Source organism: Sapajus apella, unplaced genomic scaffold (assembly GCF_009761245.1).
Source record: "Sapajus apella isolate SASKATOON/1434 unplaced genomic scaffold, GSC_monkey_1.0 scaffold15, whole genome shotgun sequence".
NCBI lineage: Eukaryota > Metazoa > Chordata > Mammalia > Primates > Cebidae > Sapajus > Sapajus apella.
Genome location: NW_022436955.1, coordinates 28,957,163 through 28,977,556, shown reverse-complemented (window position 1 = coordinate 28,977,556; position 20,394 = coordinate 28,957,163). Strand labels below are relative to the sequence as shown.

The following is a 20,394-nucleotide window of genomic DNA, read 5'->3' as shown; positions in this document are numbered from 1 at the left end:
AGCCATCCGCACGTGCCCCTGTGTGCTGGCACCGGGCCAGGGAGGCCTAGGAGCTCCTGCTCTGGAGCTTCTGTCCCAGCGGGACATACGGCGATGCTGAACGATGACACCAAGAGCAGGTCCGCCCTTCCCAACAGCACCAGCCTCGGGAAAACTACCCTCCATGTTTACCACCCAAGTAAACTGAGGCCCAGAGAGATTCAGTAACTTGCCCAGGGTCTCACAGGGAGTCAAGGCAGAGCAAGAATTCAAATCTGACCATTTGGCTCCTGGGCCCAGGAGCTCAGCTACTGAACAGTTACACCGGTAGGTCACGCTTGCTCACTAGCTACCCAAGCGCACAGCAGGGAGCGGCCACTCCTAACAGGAGGGAGCACTGGCCGTTCCCAGACCCTGGAGCTCAGCGCTCTGGGCAGCAGGAGCAGCCTCGACAGAGGTGTGGAGAACAGGGCGGGTCAGGCTATAGTGTTAGGCAAGGTGGGCCTTGGCGGGGAGGAAAGGATCCCAACAGAACCATCCTGGAAATGCGAACTCGCTATTTCAAGTATGTTCGAATTTGGGAGGAGTCTCTGTGGCATGCCACCCAGAAAGTGACCTCAGTGACACTAACCATGATCATACTCCAGAACCAAAGATTATCTGTGAAAGGGACCTTCATTTCTAGGGGTCCCCATCCTCCCCTAGGAGGCTCTATGAGGGGACCAGGGGCAGAGAAGCAGGAGCTTCCAGCTCCTTCTGCACCAACGTCACACTCATCAGCAGGTCCACAGTGGCAACAGGCCGCCGTGAGCCCAGGGGGACCCAGGGGCTCAAGAACCCTCTGACTTCCACTCCCATCTTGAACTGGTCCCAGCCCCAATCCTGGTCTGGCTTCAACTTTGCTAATGAGCTGTGACTTGCCAGCCCCACCTCTGGACCAAGAAACTAAGGGAGTGAACGGGGAAGGGTTTCCCAAGAGCCTCCGCCCCAGGTAATAAACCCGTATCTGGGTCACGAGGCTGGCTGCCTGCTCTGGCCACTGATCAACCCTGTGCTGAAGTTAACAATGAATATTCATGAGCCTATCCGGTTCCACACTTTCATTTCTGGCCCAAATTAATAATTTACCATGGAGTTTCATAAAAATCAGACATAGCTCATTAGTAGCTCCCCAAAAGGCACTCCCGTCTTCCCACTGATCTAGTGAGGGGCTGGTCTTGCCTCTGTGACAAGAAACAGCGCCTTCATTTTCAGAGACGACCCTCACTGTTATTTCAGGGGGCTGGTGAATCTGAAACTGGGGGCTGCCATGACGGCAGAGGCCAATCCAGGAGGCCTACCAGCCTCCCCCACGGGGCACCAAGGCCTCTGCCCACAAAGCTCCATGTCACATGTCTTCAGCAAACTTCAGAAGCAGACCGTGAAAGAAGGATGGAATCGCTTTCCTTCCTCAAGGCAAGGCTACCACTATCCGGAAACAGACCACAGAGGCCGCGGGTGAGTGGAGCACGTGCAGCTGATGACACCTTCCAGAGAGGCAACATCAACCACATCTCCCAAACCCATGCCCTTCCACAAGGGTGCCATTCCCCCATGAAGAGCTGGAGGCTAGGTCAGGCATACTGGCTCCTGTCTGTAATCCTAACACCACTGGGGGGCCGGGGCAGGAGGATCACCGGAGCCCAGGAATCGGAGATCAGCCTGGGCAACATAGCAAGACTCTGTCTCTACATCAAATTTAAAAATTAGCCAGGTGTGGGGGTACATATCTAAGATCTCAGCTACCTGGGAGGCTGAAGCAGAAGGTTCACTTGAGCTCAGGAGGTAGAGGCTGCAATGAGCTGTGACCGCACCACTGCACTCCAGCCTGAGCCACAGAACGAGATCCTGTCTCAACCAACCAAACAAAGAGATGAAGCCTAACTCCCCTCCAGCGGAATCTGGGCAGGCTTGTCCCTCACTTGCAACCAGTAGAATGCGGCGTGGCACGGCTTGCCTTTCGAGGCTAGACCCTGAAGGGCCCTGCAGCTTCCCCCTTGTGAGCTGGGACCCCTGCCTTTGGAGCTCGGAGGCCGCCACGTTGTGAGGAAGCTCATGCCACACTTAGGGGCCACGAGGAGGTGCCCTAAGGTGAGGGCCCCGGCTGTGGTCTGGCCAACAGCCCACGCCAACTGCCAGGCTGGAGTGAGAAGAGCCTTCGGACGACCCCAGGCTCCGCAGAGCCAGCCACCCGGTCTCCTAGTCTTCAGGTGCAGCTGGCCAGAGCCTGGCTCGACCCACCACTGCCTTTCTGAATCTCCAACCCACAGCAGCTGGGAGAATAAACCGTGGTTTAGGACCACACACTTGCTCATGAAGTCTTCCTCCATGCCAGGAGTCTGGGTCCCCCGCAGACCCACCCCCCAGCCCCCGAAATGGTTGGTCTGACCTGCCCACCCACAGGCCAGCACCCCGCGGCGAGTGCTCTCATAAAGCCGGTGGAAATCTGCCTGTGAGTGAAATGTTTCAGGAGGGAAATTGGGCGGCAGGGGGGCGGGAGTAACACCTCGTCCCCGGGCCCTTAAGATCTAAGATAAAGGCAGTGACACTTCCGACAGAGACACAGGTTTTTGGAGCTGGTGAGAGGCCTGCCCGACCCCCATGCAGTGGCTGGCCCTCCTCACCTCCCCGCCCTTCCTCCGAGGCTCAATTAAGACCCCGGCATTATCTCCTCCTCCCTTCTTTTATGTTCCCTGCCAGCCCCCCTTTCTCTTGTCAGATAATCACGGGAAGCCAGCAAACGGTTGACACAGTTACCAAGACGACAGAAGTTAGGGCCAGCGAGGAGGTCTGAAAGCTAATCCTAAGTGAATTACAGGACAAGAATGACGAGACGTGGGGAGGGTCGGGCCAGTTCAAAGGCCCCAGAGTCTGAGACAAGGTGCCATCGGCCTCAGGGCGCTGGCGGTGGGCTTGTCACTTGCCAAGGGTGACACTGAAGTCCTCTGGGGGTAGGGAGGTCGAAGAAGAAATCTTTTCCAATGAGATTCTCCACGGAAGCCAGGCTGGCCAATGGCATCTTCCGTCCACTGACTCCGGGGCCGAGGTTCACACAATTCGGCTTTGCTTACATGGGAGGCAGTGGAGGGAAGACCGGGACGACCCCAGCAGGCGATTCCATTTCTCCTTTACTTATTCAGAACTTGCCGCCTGGTGACCACGGCGCTGTGCATGGCCCAGGCTGGCTGACAGCCATTTCGGGAGCCTGAGCTCCTCTGAGGCCCTCCCTGCCCAGCCCACTGCTTCCACGTGGAGTGACTTGGCCAGGTCTCCCGGGTAGGGCCCTCCTCTTCCAGGCTACTCCCAAATCTAAGACATGGACGGTGTGACACCCATAGCCAGGAGCTGTCACCCCAAACGGTAATTGCATCTCAGGGTCCCACAGCGCTTGGTCCCTCCAGCCCTCCCGTTAACTCATCACACGCTCTCAGCAACCCCAGGAGGCAGGCTCCGCTCCTGGTCCCATTTAGCAGATGAGGAAACACAGATCCAGAGAGGGTAAGGAACCTGCGCAGAGTCACACAGCCAGTAAGGAGCAGAGGCAGGATGGAACGCAGCGCCTAGGCAGAACGGTGGCCTCAGAAAAGCCTGCTGCCCTGGAGCCCGCAGGGCCTGCCGGAAGACCCAGCAAGGACACCTGGGAACCCTCACCGTCAGGACCCAGCTCCTTCTGGAGCATGGCTGAGACCCAGGGTCCCTCCTGCTGCTTCTCACACCTTCTCTCCGGCCTTAGGCCAGGTTCAAGCACCACTCACCCCACAGCCCACTCCCGAACCTCCTGCTGATGGCCAGGGTCAGGTAAAGGGGTCAGGCCCGTTCTCTCACTCCAGCCGCCACTGGAGTCCCTGGGAGGGCTCAAGAACACGCAGACTCCATAGGAAACAGACTCGGTACCCCCCAGGCCCCCCTCTTCTCTGCAGAGTCTCCCTGGAAGGACCCTTCACCATGGGCCCCTCGCCGGCGTGGGCACTGCATGAGGACACAGCTCTTAGGGCTTCTTGGCGGTGTATTCCTGTGCCCAGCTCATGCTGTACGTGCGTTGAACAAGCCCGGGAGCTGCCTGCATTTTTTTTTTTTTTTTTTTTGGGATGGAATTGTGCTCTGTCGCCCTGGCTGGAGTGCAGTGGCACCATCTGGGCTCACTGCAACCTCTGCCTCTCGGGTTCAAGTGATTCTCCTGCCTCAGCCTCCAGAGTAGCTGGGGCTACAGGCGCGCACCACCACACCTGGCTAATTTTTTGTGTATTTTTAGTAGGGATGGGTTTCACCATGTTGGTCAGGCTGGTCTCAAGCTCCTGACCTCATGATCTGCCCGCCTTGGCCTCCCAAAGTGCTGGGATTACAGGTGTGAGCCACCCGTGCCTGGCCGCGGCGGTTACTTTTAAGAACCCAGGTTCTCACTGACAACAGAATCGAGTTCACGTGTCACTGGCTTGATGACATTCAAGACCCTCCAAGACGTGGCTCCTACCCACTCCCCGGCTTCATTCGCACATCACCAGCCCCCGCCGCACTTTCCCCGCCCTAACCTCTGGGCTCTGCTCCCCACCGGAAGCTGTGCAGGGCCCCATGTGCCGCACCCCCGGCTCTCTGCGGACAAGGACGGGAACAAGTGCATCTCTCTGGCCTGCAGGGCCTGGCGCATGTGGACTCGCAGTTCCCAGGCTGGCCGGGGAGGAGCGGGAAACAGGCACAGCCGCCCCTTCCGCGCAGCCTCCTGCGGCCTGCACACTGTCTCCTGCTGTTCCTCGGCTTCTGGAACCAGCCCTGCTGTGAACACCCTCCGAGAGTGTCCCCGTGGTGTCTCCGAGGGAAGCGCAGGCTTCAGAGCCCCACCCCTAGAGGGTGCTGCTGAGCACAGGGACAGGAGTGGTGGCCTTCCCTCCCAAGTGCCCACTGGTGAGGAATGTGGGTTTCCCCAGAGTAGGAAGGACAGCTCAAATGTCACCTCCGCTCTGTGGCCTTCTTGGACACCGCCTTCACCCCCGTCTCAAACCAAACTGTTTTCCTCTGCATGCCAAGAAAATCCTACTCACAGCTCTTAGCTCCAGTACTTGTCACCCCGGTTACTCAGTCCACACGCCCACACCACCACAACTCGGGCCGGGAAGGTCCCATGCCCAGCTCTCGGCACACCCAACGTGAGCTCAGTGTGCTAAGTCTTGGAAGACCAGATTCCCTGTTTCTGCTCATCCCTCCTCACTGTGCTAGCCTCTTCCTCCCAGCCTCACCCACCTCAGAGCTCCACACTTCCAAAGCCTGCCTTTAGTGCCCCTCCTCCAGAAAGCTTTCCTGGATTCCCTCTGCCGCAGTGCTTCTAATAGTTTCCAGAGCATTCCCTCTGCTCAGCTCTGTTTGCTCCCAAAGTGACTTACAGATAAGACACAGACCTCCTTTGCTGCTCCTGCCCAGTGAATGGATGCAGCGCAGTAAATGGCACCCACTGGCACAGGCCCTGCCCAGCTCAGGGGGAGGCCAGATGCTCAGGAATGGGAGGCTTGGCCTGTGTCCTCAGAGGACAGGACTGGGTCACAGGCAGGTGTTCCGTGCAAAAACCGACATCCCACCTTGCCACAGTGGTACAGCCGGGTCCAACCAAGGGCAGGACCTGCATGTGCTCAGCTTGAGGTGACCACAAGACCCCCAAGTCCAGAGACAGGAGGGACAGGCCGTCTGACCTGAGGTCCCTCCCAAGTCCAATGTTCCATGACTTCCTGACCCCCTGGGCCATTAAGCAAGCAGCCAAATGCCCACTGGGCGGCGGTCCAGGCCTGGTCAGAGGGCGCTTCCTGTTTCACCGTGGGAGGGAGAGGGTGACAGAGCTGCCCGGAGCCTTCAAGACCTGGGCTTCCGGCAGGCCTGGGATCCAGGGCTGGGAGTGACGGCCCTCTGCGGATGAGACCTGGAGCTGGCTGTCCCCAACCCCACCAGTGCCCTGCCCCCGCAATTCCCCAGCCCCAGCACCCGCTCCAGGCTTCCAGGATGGCTGCAAGTGGGGCTGAGGGGCAGCAAGCAGCCCCAACCCCAGCTGCCGAGGCCTGGCATGGGTGGGAAAAAGCCGGAAAAGAACATTTTCCCCTAAAGACTTGTAAGAAAATTCTCACTGATTTTTTTTCCTTTTACCTCAAGCTTTCACAGCACTAAATATGCCACACTTAGTCATTTTACGAGCAAACCAAACTATACATCACACGGTTTTATGTTCCTAAATTAACAAAAGGACTTTAAATCTATATGGAGCTCTTTAAAAAACAGAGGAGGATACCACATAGATTTTTATTCCCTCACCCCCAAATTCCCTCTTCCCTTCTAACACACGGCCCCTGCAGCTACACCACTGGAGGGGACAATCCCAGACCCCACCATCCTTCCTGAAAGGCATTTTAGGGGCCACAACAGTCTGATGATTTTCCCACAAAGAGTACGATGGGATGCACCCCAGTTGATGAAGAGGCTGCCTCTACCACCCAGTATCCCCGAAAGTCTAAGGAAGAGAATGTGAAGTCAACAGGCCCCTTGGAATCTCCTGACCTCTATGTCCTCATCTACACAATGCCAGGGAGACCAGATGACTCGATCCCACGGGACGCTGGTGAGTGGAAGCCCCGTGGGGCTGCTCCCCTCACACGTGTCCACGTCCAGGGGGAGGACAGACAAGTGACACGGAGCACCAGGTTCAAGGCAGGAGGCCAAGTCCAGACACAGCCTCCTCTCACCAGCTCTGCCCAGGAGCTGTGTGGCACGGCCCACCTGCGGCTCCTACCCTGAGCTTCCCCTGCGTAGGACACTCATTCCTGAGCCGGAATCCAGGTAACATAATGACCATTTGCTCCCAGGGTACAAAGAAACGTCTTCTGTCTCCAGAGCCAAGGAGATAAGAAGCAAGAGAGTTTCCAGCAGGACTGTATCAGTTTCCCACCCACGGCGCAACAACAACACATTTAAGCAAGAAAAAAAAAAAACCTTAATGAGAACCAAATTGGGCAGGGGGGTGGGAACCAGACCAGGCCCCTCAGAGAAGGGCTGAGCTGCAGCTGGGACAAAAGGGCCCCCGGCTTTCCCAGGCGACAGATGGAACCGTGGCGGCCTCCCCATTTCTCAGGGGTATCGGAAGATTAATTAGTGACTGCCTGGAAAGTGTGCTAGATGGAAGCCGGAATGCCTGTCCCCGCTGAGTTTCTGAGCTGTAAATAAGCAGCTTTCTCAATCACAGCTAAAATAGCCATGTTTTCCTTTTATCTGAGTCAGGTCCCATTAGACGTAACCTGCCCCTGGAGCAGGTCTTGGGAGGTTCCTGCCACAGCTATGGTTTCCTAAGTCCCGTGACAAGCCTGAGGCCATGCAAGACCTCCATCCCTGTGGGCGCCCCCTCCCCGCCTCGCCTCCCAGCACCCTGGGAGTTGGGTTCCAGCTTGATCTCACCTCCAGACACCACCCCCAACCCAGGGGGGCCTGCGCAGAGACCAGCACCCTGGAGGGCCCGGGGCAGCCTTCCCGGCAGTGGACAGTGATCCTCAGAGAAGGCCAGGGTCACCCAGAGTTCAGTGTGGGGCTGCGGTGGGGTCGGCTGATGGCTGAGGAGTCCTCCCTCCAGAAACGACAGGAACCAGATAAGAGGCTGGAAGGGCGCCACTGCCAATACCAGAGGCCAGCTCCCCTCAACACGGTCAACAAATATTTACGAAACAGCAACTCTGGAGCCAGACCGCGCGGGGTCAGCGCCTGGCTGCACCACTTATTGCACATGTGACCTCAACCGCTGCGTACCTCAGTTTCTCCAGCTGTCAAGTGGGACGAGGAGGCTGATCTCCCAGACTTCTTTTGAGGAAGCACCTTGTCTGGTGTGGAATGGGAACGGCACAAGAGGCAGCCACTGCCTCTTCCTCTTCATTAATATTTTTTTTTTTTTTTTTTGAGAGAATCTTGCTCTGTAGTCTGGAGTGCAGTGACACAATCTTAGCTCACTACAACCTCCCTCTCCCGGGTCCCAGTTCAAGCAATTCTCCTGCCTCGGCCTCCTGAGTAGCTGGGATTGCAAGTACGCACCATCCAGCTAATTTTTGTATTTTTAGTAGAGACAGGAATTCACCATGTTGGTCAGGCTGGTCTTGAACTCCTGACCTGGTGATCCGCCCACTCCAGCCTCCCAAAGTGCTGGGATTACAGGCATGAGCCACCACGCCTGGCCTTTTTGTTTGTTTTGCTTTGGTTTTTGAGACAGAGTCTCACTGTCGCCCAGGCTGCAGTGCAGTGGTACAATCACGGCTACCGCAACCTCGACCTCCCGGGCCGCGGACATCCCCTCACCTCAGCCTCCTGAGGGGCTGGGTCTACAGGCACACCACCAAAATTGGCTTTTTTTTTTTTTTTTTTTACTTTTTATAGAGAGGGGTTCTTATCATGTTGCCCAGGCTGGTCTCAAGTGATCCACTCACCTCAGCCTGTCAAAGAGCTGGGATTATAGGTGTGAGACACCTTGCCCAGTCCTTATTATTATTATTTTTTATTTTTAGGATTGTTATTATCGGCCTGGTACTGAGTAGTAAAAAGGAGACACCTACCCCTGCCAGCATGGGGCTAGATGCCTGGTGGAGTTCAGGAAAGGGTGAATCTAGGCGCAAGTACATACAGCGGAAGGTTTGAGAAGGGACCCCTGCTTGAGTTTCCCAGTCGCCCCAATTGCAGGAAGGTGGAGGCCACACCTTGCGCCTTCCCACCCGCCAGCCCCATCTCCTTTCACACACGCCCCTGCACCTTGCTCTCCCTGCAGCCAGCGTCCCCACACGGCTACCATTTTCCCCTGGCCAGTGAAGCACCACCAAGAGGCAGACACTACAACCACGGTGGCAAGAAGCCCAGGCCAAAGACAAGAGTTCAGGTCCCATTAAGAAGGTCTGACCTGGCTGGGCACGGTGGCGCACGCCTGCAATCCTCTAGGAGGCTGAGGCAGGCGGATCACGAGGTCAAGAGATCGAGGCCATCCTGGCCAATATGATGAAACCCCATCTACACTAAAAATACAAAAAATTATCTGGGCATGGTGGCGCATGCCTGTAATCCCAGCTACTCAGGAGGCTGAGGCAGGAGAATCACTTGAACCTGGGAGGCAGAGGATGCAGTGAGCCGAGATCATACCACTGCACTCCAGCCTGGCAACAGAGCGAGACTCCATCTCAAAAAAAAACTCTGTGACTTGCTGCAAATAATTCCACCTCCGTAACAATAATAACGACCGTGACAAAATCGTAATGATGACTATTACACTTATCACTCGAATCTCAAGCGCTAACTTCATCCTGGGCACCATCTTCAGGGGACCTGCTCATTCCATTTCTTGCAACAGAGGGTGGGCACCTTTTCTCCTGTTCAGGACTGGATAGTAACTAAAGATTTTAGGCGTGGCCAGCCCAGACGGTCTCTGCCCAAGATTCAACTTGGCCATTATAATGTGAAAGCTGCCAGAGGAACAGGCGTGGCTGTGTGCCAATGAAACTTGACTTACAACAGGCCTGGCCATGGATTGCTGACCCTTGCCTTCCACTGATCCCAAAGGAGATACAATTATGGATCCCATCTTACAATGGGAAAACAGACTCAACTCAGAGCATCAGTCACTTGCCCAAGGACACAGCTCACAAGTGGCAGAGCCTGACTTCAAACCTAATGCCCAGCCTCAGTCCTCTTGCCTGTCAAACAGGAGGAGCAGGTACCTGATGCCAGCCCGACTGGGAACTGCCCCCAGGGCAATGGCTGGACAGGCGGGTTCTGGGCCCTTGCTCCCTGCAGTGTCTGGGATCCGGCATCAGGTACGGAAACCAAGTCCAAGAGGCTGCAGAGCACCCAGGAGTCAGGCTCAGTGGGGCGGGGTCTGCCTGTCATCCAGAACCTCAGGCCCGAAGCAAGCCAGGCTGGCTGCTGCACCTGAGCTTCCTCATTCCCAGATCAGCGTGGCAGATGAAGCCAGCTTCATGTCCCAGCTCCGCTGCTTCCAAGCTGGGCAAACTGCTTAGCCCCTAGGCCTCACTTTGCTCATCTGTTAAATGGGCGGATGGCAGCACCTATCTGAGAGAGAGAAAATGAGATCTACAGAGAGCCCACAAAGCATTTGTAACAGGGCCTGATAGCACTCAAGAGGACCAGGCCATGGCTGGGCAGGTAAAGCCTGTAACCCCAGCACTTTGCGAGCCCAAGATGGATGGATCACCCGAGGTCGGGAGTTCGAGACCAGCCTGGCCAACATGGCGAAAACACATCTCTACTAAAAATACGAAAATTAGCCTGGCATGGTGGCAGGTGTAATTCCAGCTACTCCGGAGGCTGAGGCAGGAGAATCTCTTGAACCAGGGAGGCAGAGGCCGTAGTGAGCAGAGATCACACCGCTGCACTGCAGCCTGAGTGACACAGAGACTCCATCTCAAAAAAAAAAAAAAAAAAAAGACAAGGCCGCTGCTGTTACCATCACTCTCAACACATTAACCCCAGGCCTGGGAAGCCTGGGCACCTGAGTGTGGTTCTTCCCCGTAAGCCCTCACCCTGAATATTACACTAAGACAATAAAGCATAAAAGCCCAGTGGGGACTTTAAATACAACCAAAACACTACGATGCAGGAAAAGCCTGCACCCACAGGCTGAGACTGGCTCCAACCTCCCCTCCCCTCATCTCCCTGGGGGTCGTGACAAACGTCACCCCTCCTGCCTGCCCACTGGGGGCTTTACACCAGCCTGGGCAGACCTTCCTTAATAGCTTTGAATTTCCTAGCCTGACACTTCCTCCTCTTCTGAGACTCTGTGTAAATAGAAAATCGGTCACCTGATGAATAAATATGCACCAGCAGCCTCCAGTGGCAGGTGAAGAGGGGTGTAGATTACAAACACCTGTGCTTTGAAGACGCCCTGTACTTAAGAAGATTCATTCTTGGCACAAGCTTGTCCTGAGCGCCTCCAAGGCAGGCACAGCTGCGGGGGAGGCACAAGCTCTCTGCTTTTCCCCAGCCACAGCCCAGGAGGAGGCAGACAAGAAAAACCCAGATACAGCAAGAGGATCTGTTACATTTTGGGTTAAAGGGCTCTGGGGAATGTCACCGCCTCACACCCAGCCCTCATTTACCTGGAATCTTCCGATGGGGGAGATGGCTCTGAGCTCCCATAAGGCTCATTCCACCCTCGCCTTACAACCTTTATTTTACTAAGTTGGGGATTCCCGGTTCTAATTTGGATTGGATCCGCTAAGGGAAGTGCGGAGGGAGGGAAAAGCCAAGCTTGCTGTTTGTTGATTTGCATTTCCGGCAGTGGATGGGGGGAGGAAAGAGATCAAGAATGAAATGGAAACGCTGGGAAATATTCAGTATTCTTCCTATAAAAACAGCATAGACACCAAGCAAAAAAACATGGCCCTGGTCAGTTACTGGGAACTAAAACAGACACCAGGAAACTCAAAAAGAATAAAGTACAGAGTTCCTAAAGGAGGAGTTTTTCCTGCCTCCCCCCCACTTTTTTTTTTTTTTTTTTTTTTTTTTTTTTTAAGTCATTTGGACTCTGGTGACCCTCCACCCTGCTCTATTAACTCAGTGAAAACGTTTGCCCTGGTTAGGGCAGCAAAGGCCAGATCCAAGGGAAGTGGGTCCTATCCAGGCCCCTTCCTCCCCCCACACACTCCTTTTGGGGACTCCAGGGCGAGGTGGAAGCCTCAGCAAAAGTGACAGGATCTTCTGAACAGAGAAAGAAAAAAAAAAAAAAAAAAAACCTGAAACCGAACACCCGGCCACGTGCACCTCTCCCCAGCAAAACAATTCAGAAATAAAGCTCCAGGGCAGCGGCTTCTGCAGAATTTTATAAGCCTCACCACTGGAAAATTAGGAACTTCCCCTCTCCTCTCTACACCCCCACATCACCTCCTCCCCCTACACCCCACCTTCATTAGGTACGGTGTGTCAAAGCTGAAGGGAGATCACCTCAAAGGGAGGGAGGAAAAATAAAATCAGCTCATTCCTAGAACCTGTGGCCACAATCAGCACAACCTTCCTGACCTGCGGTCACATGGCCATACCTGGGGCAGGCCGGTGCGTTTCTCCCCGACGCCGGGGGGAACAGGGGTGGTGGTGCCGGGGCGCCGTGGGGGAGGGCCCTGGGGTCCACCACCGAGGGCTCCCTCGCCAGAATTTCTGGATCACCAGCTTCCATTTAGTCTACACTCAATTTTAAGGTTTAGAAGTCCAAATAAGGTGAATTCAGGAGGGGCTCCCCAAACCTCCAGCTGTCAGCCCCCCCCTCCCCTCCAGGCTGAAAGCGCGACTAGCCCCGAAACAGAAAGTTACAGGGCGAGCGGCTGTCACGGCGCAGGAAGGTTAAGGAAACAGGAAGCCACGCCAAATACCCCCCTGAGCTTCCCCGGCCCCCTCCTCCGACCTCGGCGGAACAAAACCTTCCAGGGAATCCCAGGCAGGAAGGGGGGCGACGGGATGGGGGGGCCGGCGAGGGACGCTCGCGCTGAGACCGCGCAAGGGGGTTGGCTGGAGCGAGAGGGAAATCAGCCCCAGGACTGGGGTGGGGGGCATGCTACCCGATCGGGGCGGCCTGCAGCAAAGTAACTTCACACTCGGCGCGTAATTCACCTTGGAAGGCTTAAGTGCCTCGGCCGCTCGCCGCGCCGCCGCGGCGGAGCCGGCTCCGGGCAGACAAAAGGAGCGAGACGCGCAACCCCCGGCGGCTGCGCGGTGGGGGCGGCGGGCCGGGTGGGCGCTCCCCGCCGCACGTAGCCGCGCACACCGCGGGCTTGACCCAGGCGGGAGGATCCGAGGCCACGCGCGCGCCCGCCCGCGGGGGGCACCGCGGACCCACTGCCCCGACCCTGGCTGGGGGGTCTGGGAGGGGGATCGGATGAGGGAGGGTCCCGGGCGCGCCGGCGCCGCGCGGGACCCGGGGAGGCGCACGGCTTGCTTACCTGGTAAGTAATACAGCGGCGGCTTCAATCCAAACATGGTTCAAATTAGAATTCCATAGTGGCCAGAGAGGGATAAAGAAGGAAAATAATATTAAAACCCAGCAATGAACAAAAAGCACCGTTCAAGCCACGGCGCTCAAAAATGTCCAAAACAATAAAATAAAGGCAGAAGAGCGATCCCGAGAGCGACGAAAAAAAAAAATCAGTCTTTTTCCCCCCCCAACACAAGATGATCAAAAGGCTCTCTCTCCGGCCAGCGCCCGGGCAATTTCGGCCACCTTGGCCCTGGCAGATCCACAATGAGGTAATTGACGACCAAGGACGGGCCGGAGCCTCCACGGCTGCCCGGGTGTCTTCGCCGCGTGTGTATTTTCTGCCTTTTGGACTTGAGATGCAAATTAAAAAAAGGAGGGGGGAGCACGGCGGAGGGAAGCAGGCGGGGAAGAGAAGCGAGAGAAAAATAAAGGGGGGAGGTGAGGGTGATGAAATTGGGGGGTTAAGATCTTCAGGGATTACTCATTTGAAAGGAAAAGGGGGGGAAGAGAAAAAAAAACCAGCCCCCAAGACGTGCGAGTAGCAATCTCTCCTCCATTCAGCCATTTGAATGTCAAGGGCGAGGGTCAAGAGACCTGTTTCCAACAGGGTTTCACGTTCAGAACCAGAAGGAAAAAGGAAGGGGGGGCGGCGGGAGGGGGTATCTCTTGTTGCCAAGGAGAAATCGGCTTTGTTTTGTTTCCCCTTAGCTACTGGATGAGGAGGGGCGGGGTGGCGGGGAGAGGAGGAGGGGGCGAGCGGGAGAGGGGAGAGGAGAAAATTAATACCCAAACAGCCAAGAAGTACCGAGGGGGAGATTTCTTCTCGTAAATAAAAGCAGCAACGATTGCAAACAAGTCTCCGGCAGGAGAAAGCAGGCCGGGGCGCCGGCTCCCCTCCCCCTCTCGCCACCAACACCCCTCCCCCCTTTTTTGGTTATCTCCCTGGCCTGGCGTCCCACCACTGACTCAGACAGAGGGGGTGGAAGGAGGAGGAGAAAGAACTCGCGGGGGCTCTGGCGCCTGGGCAGAAGGAGGCAGGAGGAGAACGGGGAGGCAGGCAGAGCGCACGGCGGTGGAGAGCCCCTCGATCAATTTTCATGCAAGAATCATTATCGGTAAATTGGAAAGCTGGCTGCCTGACAGCAGATTTGTCTCCCCTAATGAAAGCGAAAGGGTAGGGGCGCAGCGGCGGGCGGCTGAAGGCGGCGGCGGCTCCTTCCGTCTCTACGCGGCATCTTCCAACAGCTCCATGCTTCGCAGGGCGATAATAATAGTTTCACTTGCGAGCTTCCCCCCGCGCGGCCGCCGAGCTGGGCGGCACATCCATGCGGACGCGAGCGGGGCGCAGGAAGCCGGGCACCCCTCTCCAAACCTGGGGAGGGTGCCGCTGCTGGAGGCGGGGTGCTCCCCTTCGCTCCCAAGCGGGGGCCGTTTGCAAACAGTGGGCGGCTGCGGGCGCCGCTGGTCCCCCCTCCGGCTGCCCAACTCCGCGCTCTGGCCGCCCGCCCGCCCGTCCTCCCTCCCTCCCCACCCACGACTGACAGCTGCGGGAGCCAGGAGTTCGCTCTCCGCCAGGACCCGGGAGGAGAATCCCCACACCGTGACCCGGGACCGCCTTGTGTGGAACCCACGCGGGGCTGCGGCAACGCACACGCCGGCCGGCCCCGGTGAGCTCCTCGGGCGAGCGGTTTGTTTCCCTCCTTTCTTTCCCTCTCACCCCTCACCCCACCCCCTAAAAATCCCTGTTGCAAGTGTAATCAAATGCTTGATAGCATCTCCCACACTCTCCGTGCTCTGGTGCATTATCAGATCCGGGAAGGCATGCTTCCAGGCAAATAGACCTAATAAACGCTATTACTGGGATTCTGCAAGCCCCGGCTGCACCATAGTAACGAGAGCCCCGGCTAATTTGGTTTAAGAAAACGATCGACTGCACAGAGTGTGTGTGTGAGTGTGGAGCCTGTATCTCTCCTCCCCACGCCGCCTCCCTTTCACACCAGCTCAAGAAGGCCCCATGTGATAATTCCCCAAATCGAAGGGGAAAAAACCCTGCCGCCAAACCACATCCTGTGCGCTCATTGTCCAGCCCAGCGATTTTAAAGAGACAGGATCCATTTACCCACGTCCCCCGACCCCCTCCTTGAACGCACGCTGCAAAGCTGCCTCTTGATGTGACAATTTATTTTCAAGCCCTTTTACCTCCTGAAGGGCCCCTCGGTGGCACAACCAGCGGGAATCACGACTTGGTGACACTAAGGGGTCACCTTTTGACCCCAGATAACAATCATGGTTTGAGGAACAGACCTGAGCCCGCAGGTACGCACGGCGGGGCACCGCGGTCACGCCGGGCTTGGGTTCCTGCCAACGCTCTCCAACCACTGCGTAAATCAGGGGTCCCCAGCGGCAGCCCCGGGGTCCCTGCTAAACGCTGCGGTTTCAAATGACAGCTGAACTCCCGGAATACGATACCCTAGAGAAAAGCTCCGGTGGGCACATTGGAGGAGGTTGGGGGCGGGAGCGGCGTGCCTTTTGACCTCTCCAAGCCACTCGCCAAACCCTCGCCTACCCCGCCAGAAAAAATCTTAAATGAGCTGGGCGGAGCGCTCGCCGCCACGGGAGGGGTGGCGCTCTTCCCCGCTGCCGCCTGCGGCTCGGTGGCTGCGGCGTGCGGGCGGCCGCCTTCCTCCGGGGCCCGGCCGCCGGGGGTGCGAGGAGCGTCTCGGAGTCCCCCAGCTCGCTGCTGTCCCCGCCTGGCGCCCCCTCCCCGCGGGCGGCCGAGCGCACGCGTGCGCAGGGGAGGGCGCCAGAGCTGCTGACCTGGAGGAAACCGGCCGCCCGGGGCCGCCCGCGCCCGCCGCCAGCCTCAGGCTGCTCCGCCCCGCGCTGACCCTGGAGGTCGCGCCAGGCCCTCGGCGCCGGCGGCCCTTTGTTTCCGGAGCTGCGTGGTGTTGCGCTCTCTGCACCTCCCCTTGCACCCGCCGGCGGCGGCGGCCTGGCAAGCGGGGCGGCGGGGTCGGGGTCCAGCACCTGCCCTCCCTGTCCCCACCCTGCGCGCCCCGCCGGGCCTCCCCTCCAGCCCCCGCTTCCCCCTCCCACCCATTTATCACCCATTTGTCACCCGCGCGCTGTTCAATCTGTGCCCCTGGGGGGCCGGGGTGGGGGGGTGGCGACGGCCAGGACCTGGGTTAGACCGCCCGGGTGGGCTACCGCCCACCCGCTAACGCCTCAAATTGGAAAAGTCTCCCATCTTACTTAGGGGGGAAAAAAACTATTTTTAAAAGACCCTAAACTATCAGTTTCTGTTGTCAGTCTTTTATTGGTTTTTAATTCTCCGGGATTACACGAACAACAGTAGTAATTAATACTAAACCTTCTTCTACTGTATATGCTAATGGCAGGAGCCATAAAAATTAATTTGCAAACATGTCATTACACAATAGCTGTACAGGCAATAAACCTGTAATTATGGGCCAATCACAGGCATGGTACAGAGGGAGGGGTGCTCCCCCAATCTGCTGGGTGCCCCCCTTCCCCTGCTCCAGCGGGGAACACGATGCCAGAAAGAAGCTTGCCTCCTGGGAGCCACCTGTGGGGAAAGGGAAAGGGGTCTCTAGTCTGGAGCTCCCATCAGCCTGGCTTCCAGGCAAGACCACTTGGAGCCAGCCATCAAAGTCCACCTGAGACGGAAACTGAGGGAGGAGAGGCAAGGCTGGGGCTTGGAGAGCTCCCCAGGCCTGGCTGGTGGTGGGTAGGCCAGACCAGGAAGGAGAGGACCAGAGAGGAGCCGCATGCTGGTGGGCCAGCTCCCAGCTGATTTTTGCTTCCTTCTCCAAGACAAGCATCTCCCCCAATAAGTATTTGAATGCCTGCATCGAATTACCTAATTGCTTTTAGCCACACCCTTGGGAAAGAGAGCTGTAAGATTCTAGTGATGGCTCAGCCTCCTCTGGCCCTGGGTCTGGACGTCTCAAAGTAGGTTAGTGACATTTCCTGGTGACAGGGACCTTTGTAAGGGAGGAAAATATGCGATTCACCATGGGAGGGTGGTTACACCGCAGCGGCCCACCCAATGCCAAGCAGCTGAGGAACAGCAAGGAACCCCACCATGCCCCGCCGCGGCCTCCCTGGCAGCTTTCCATTGAATGTCCGGTTGTTTGCCATGATGGGGCTGAACGCGGTAGTGGGAAGGATTTTCCCCTTTCCACTGACCCTTGTGGCTTGGCTGTGGTTTTTGGAAGCCATCACTACAGCCATTCATTCCCAGGGGAGCCGCACTCCCACCTCTGAGGGTGCCTATGGCCTGGCTAGGGGTCACGGGCCACTAGTCTAGGCCACACCAGGATGGAGTGCCAGGTGCCCAGGTGAGAAGGGCAGTGCCCTTTGTAAGATTTCATCCCAGAGGGATTCTGTCCAAGCAAAGGATGTCTCTATTTCTCTCCACCCACACTTCTCTGGAAAACCCCAGTGGTGGCAATGCCGTCTCTCCCTGTCCCTGAGCTCACCGCTAGAGAGGAGTCAGACATTTATGGAAAAGAGGTAGGAAACTGGGCAGTCTGGATCACCTAGACCTGAGCCTCCAGGTACCCCTTGTTAAACGCTGGGGACACCACGGAGCAAACTCACCCTGCACCTACCTGAGAAACCCTGCCCACGCTGCAAACCCACCCAGGGTCAGAGGGAAGAATGGGGCCCAGCAGCTCAGGGCCACATTCTGAATACGGCAGAAAAAAAGGAGAAAATTCAGTGGCTCACGAGTAGGAGGCTGAGGCGGAAGGCAGATCACGAGGTGAGGAGTTCAAGACCAGCCTGGCCAACATGGTGAAACCCCATCTCTACTAAAAATACAAAAAAAAAAAAAAAAAATTAGCTGGGCATGGTGGCACTCACCTGTAATCCCAGCTACTCAGGAGGCTAAGGCAGGAGAATTTCTTGAACAGGGACCTGGGAGGCAGAGGTTGCAGTAAGCCAGGATTGCACCACTGAGCTACAGAGCTAGACTCCGTCTCAAAAAAAGAAAATTGCTTCATCTCTTCATCTCTATTGGGAGAGAAAAACCTCTCAGGAGGTCGTATGTAGCCCACCAAATCCCTACCCTGAAGATGCAGGGACCCCCAATCATCTGTACCTTCACAATAGAGGGTCTCCAGACTCCTCTAGCGGGGCCGCCTTCACCACAGCACAGAGACAGCCTAGCTGGCCAAGAGAGTCAGCTGAGAGCAATATAAATAGCCTCCCAGCACGTGCTAGGAAAATTGAGGCTGCAGGCTGGGGCCTGGAGTGCACGAGGCGGGTGCCTCGGCTGGGAACTGTGCCCACGGGCATCTGGTGGTCCCGCAAGGCCAGGCTGCAACCAACCCCTGTGGAGAGGAGCGCTGCTCCCCAGATTCCAGGAAAGGGAGGGGCAGGAAGCTGCATGGCTAACCTGGAATGCCCTGTCTGTCCTCTGGTGGGCAGCCTCTGTTTCCCTCTTAGGGTAATAATACCAGCTGATGCTTCCCACGTGCTCAGTCTGTGCCAGCTGCTGTTCTAAGCACTTTTCCTGGATAGCGCATTGGATCCTCCTGACAATCTTGTTCAAGGTCACCATGAGTTCCATTTTTCAGATGAAGCACAGAGAGGTCAAGCAACCTGCCCAAGGACACACAGCCAGTGGGTGGCAGAGCTGGGGTGGGAACCCAGGCTGGCTCAGAGTGCATATTCATTACCATCAGGAAAGGTTTGCAGTCAGACTTCAAATTCCCTCTGGGCCCCACCCTCTGCATGCCCTTGGGTGGTGATGTCAACATTCTGACCTCAGTTTCCTTACCTGGAAAATGAGGTGAATCACCCCTGCACTTGAGGCAGATGTGTGTAATGACTGTGGCGACAGGCGCACAGAGACTCCGAGAACAGAGCAGCCATCAGTCCGGCGACTCCGATAACAGGGGTGTAAGGACACTAACAGCAGCTCCCACGGATGGGGCCTCAGGCACCGGGGCTCCACGCTGCCAGGTTTCCTGCAATGTCATCTTACTTGGGACCTGCCCCAGCATCCCCTCCCCTTGAGACAGACACCGCAATGGCCATTACCCAGTTTTGTGCATAAGGATGCTGAGGCCGAGAAAAATGAAGGAACTCACCAAGGGCATACAGGGAGGGGACACACCCTGTTTCTCTTTCTGTCTGGCTCTAGTTCTGAAGTCACTGGACTGTCTATGAACATTCCAAGTCTCAGGCCAGTCTGAAGTTGAAAGAGAAAAGGGAACCTCTGTCTGGTCGCACCTCACAGTGACTTCTGCATATCCAGCTTCTGTTTTTACCTTTCTTGGTGGGAGCTACAGGGCACGCCCCACCCATGTGTGCTGTCTCATCTCAGAGCCGAGGCCTAGCCAGCCTACCCCGGGCAGCAGGAGAATGGTAATCTGCCAAAAGTTATGTCCACATCGCCAGGTACAGTGGCTTATACCCATAATCCCAACACTTGGGAGGCCGAGGTGGTGAAAGGACTTCTTGAACCCAGGAGTTCAAGACCAGCCTGGGCAACATGGTGAGACTCCATCTCTACAAAAATAAAAATAAAAATGTTAGCCAGGTTTGGTGGCATGTGTGCCTATAGTCCCAGCTACATGGGAAGCTGAGGCAAGAGGATTTCTTGAGCCCAGGAAATCAAGTCTGTAGTGAGCCATGTTTATGCTGCTGCATTCCAGCCTGGGTGACAGGGCAAGACCCTGTCTCAAAAAAAAAGAAAAGAAAAAAAGAAGAGATAAAAGGTATGTCTGCCTGGTACCTGTGAATGTGGCCCTATTTAGAAAGAGTCTGTGAAGATGTAATTAAGAATCTCCACCCCAGGCACGGTGGCTCTCACCTGTAATCCCAGCACTTTGGGAGGCCGAGGTGGGCAGATCACCAGGTCAGGAGTTTGAGACCAGCCTGGCCAATGTGGTGAAACCCCGTCTCTATTAAAAATACAAAAATTAGCACGGCGTGATGGTGCGCCTGTAATCCTAGCTACTCAGGAGGCTGAGGCAGGACAATCACTTCAACCTGGGTGGCAGAGGTTGCAGTGAGCCGAGATCACACTATGGCACTCCCGCCTGGGCAATAGAGTAAGACCCCGTCAGCCGGGCGCGGGGGCTCACGCCTGTACTCCCAGCACTTCAGAAGGCTGAGGCGGGTAGATCACGAGGTCAAGAGATCGAGACCATCCTGGTCAACATGGTGAAACCCTGTCTCTACTAAAAATACAAAAATTAGCTGGGCATGGTGGCACATGCCTGTTATCCCAGCTACTCAGGAGGCTGAGGCAGGAGAATTGCCTGAACCCGGGAGGCGGAGGTTGCGGTGAGCCGAGATCACGCCATTGCACTCCAGCCTGGGTAACAAGAGTGAAACTCCATCTCAAAAAAAAAAAAAAAAAAAAA

The 20,394-nt window shown here is 56.5% G+C and overlaps 1 protein-coding gene and 1 long non-coding RNA gene across 6 annotated transcripts in view; one reads left to right on the top strand and one right to left on the bottom strand.

Annotated features, from left to right (window-relative positions):
* The window catches only part of GSE1 (Gse1 coiled-coil protein), a 498,642-nt gene that overhangs the window by 102,617 nt on the left and 375,631 nt on the right, over window positions 1-20,394 (bottom strand). For 2 of the 5 annotated variants that reach the window (XM_032284601.1, XM_032284603.1), the window contains exon 1: window positions 12,960-14,523. The exons of the other annotated variants lie outside the window; for them this stretch is intronic. In XM_032284601.1, the coding sequence (XP_032140492.1) occupies window positions 12,960-12,996 (37 nt within the window). In that variant the 5' untranslated portion in view covers window positions 12,997-14,523. Of the gene's footprint in view, window positions 1-12,959; window positions 14,524-20,394 lie in introns of those variants that run through there. 5 annotated transcript variants of the gene reach the window in all.
* LOC116555717 lies at window positions 1,790-6,495 on the top strand. The gene is made up of 3 exons (XR_004270637.1): window positions 1,790-2,109; window positions 3,512-3,516; window positions 6,375-6,495. It is a non-coding gene; the product is annotated as an uncharacterized LOC116555717 (long non-coding RNA).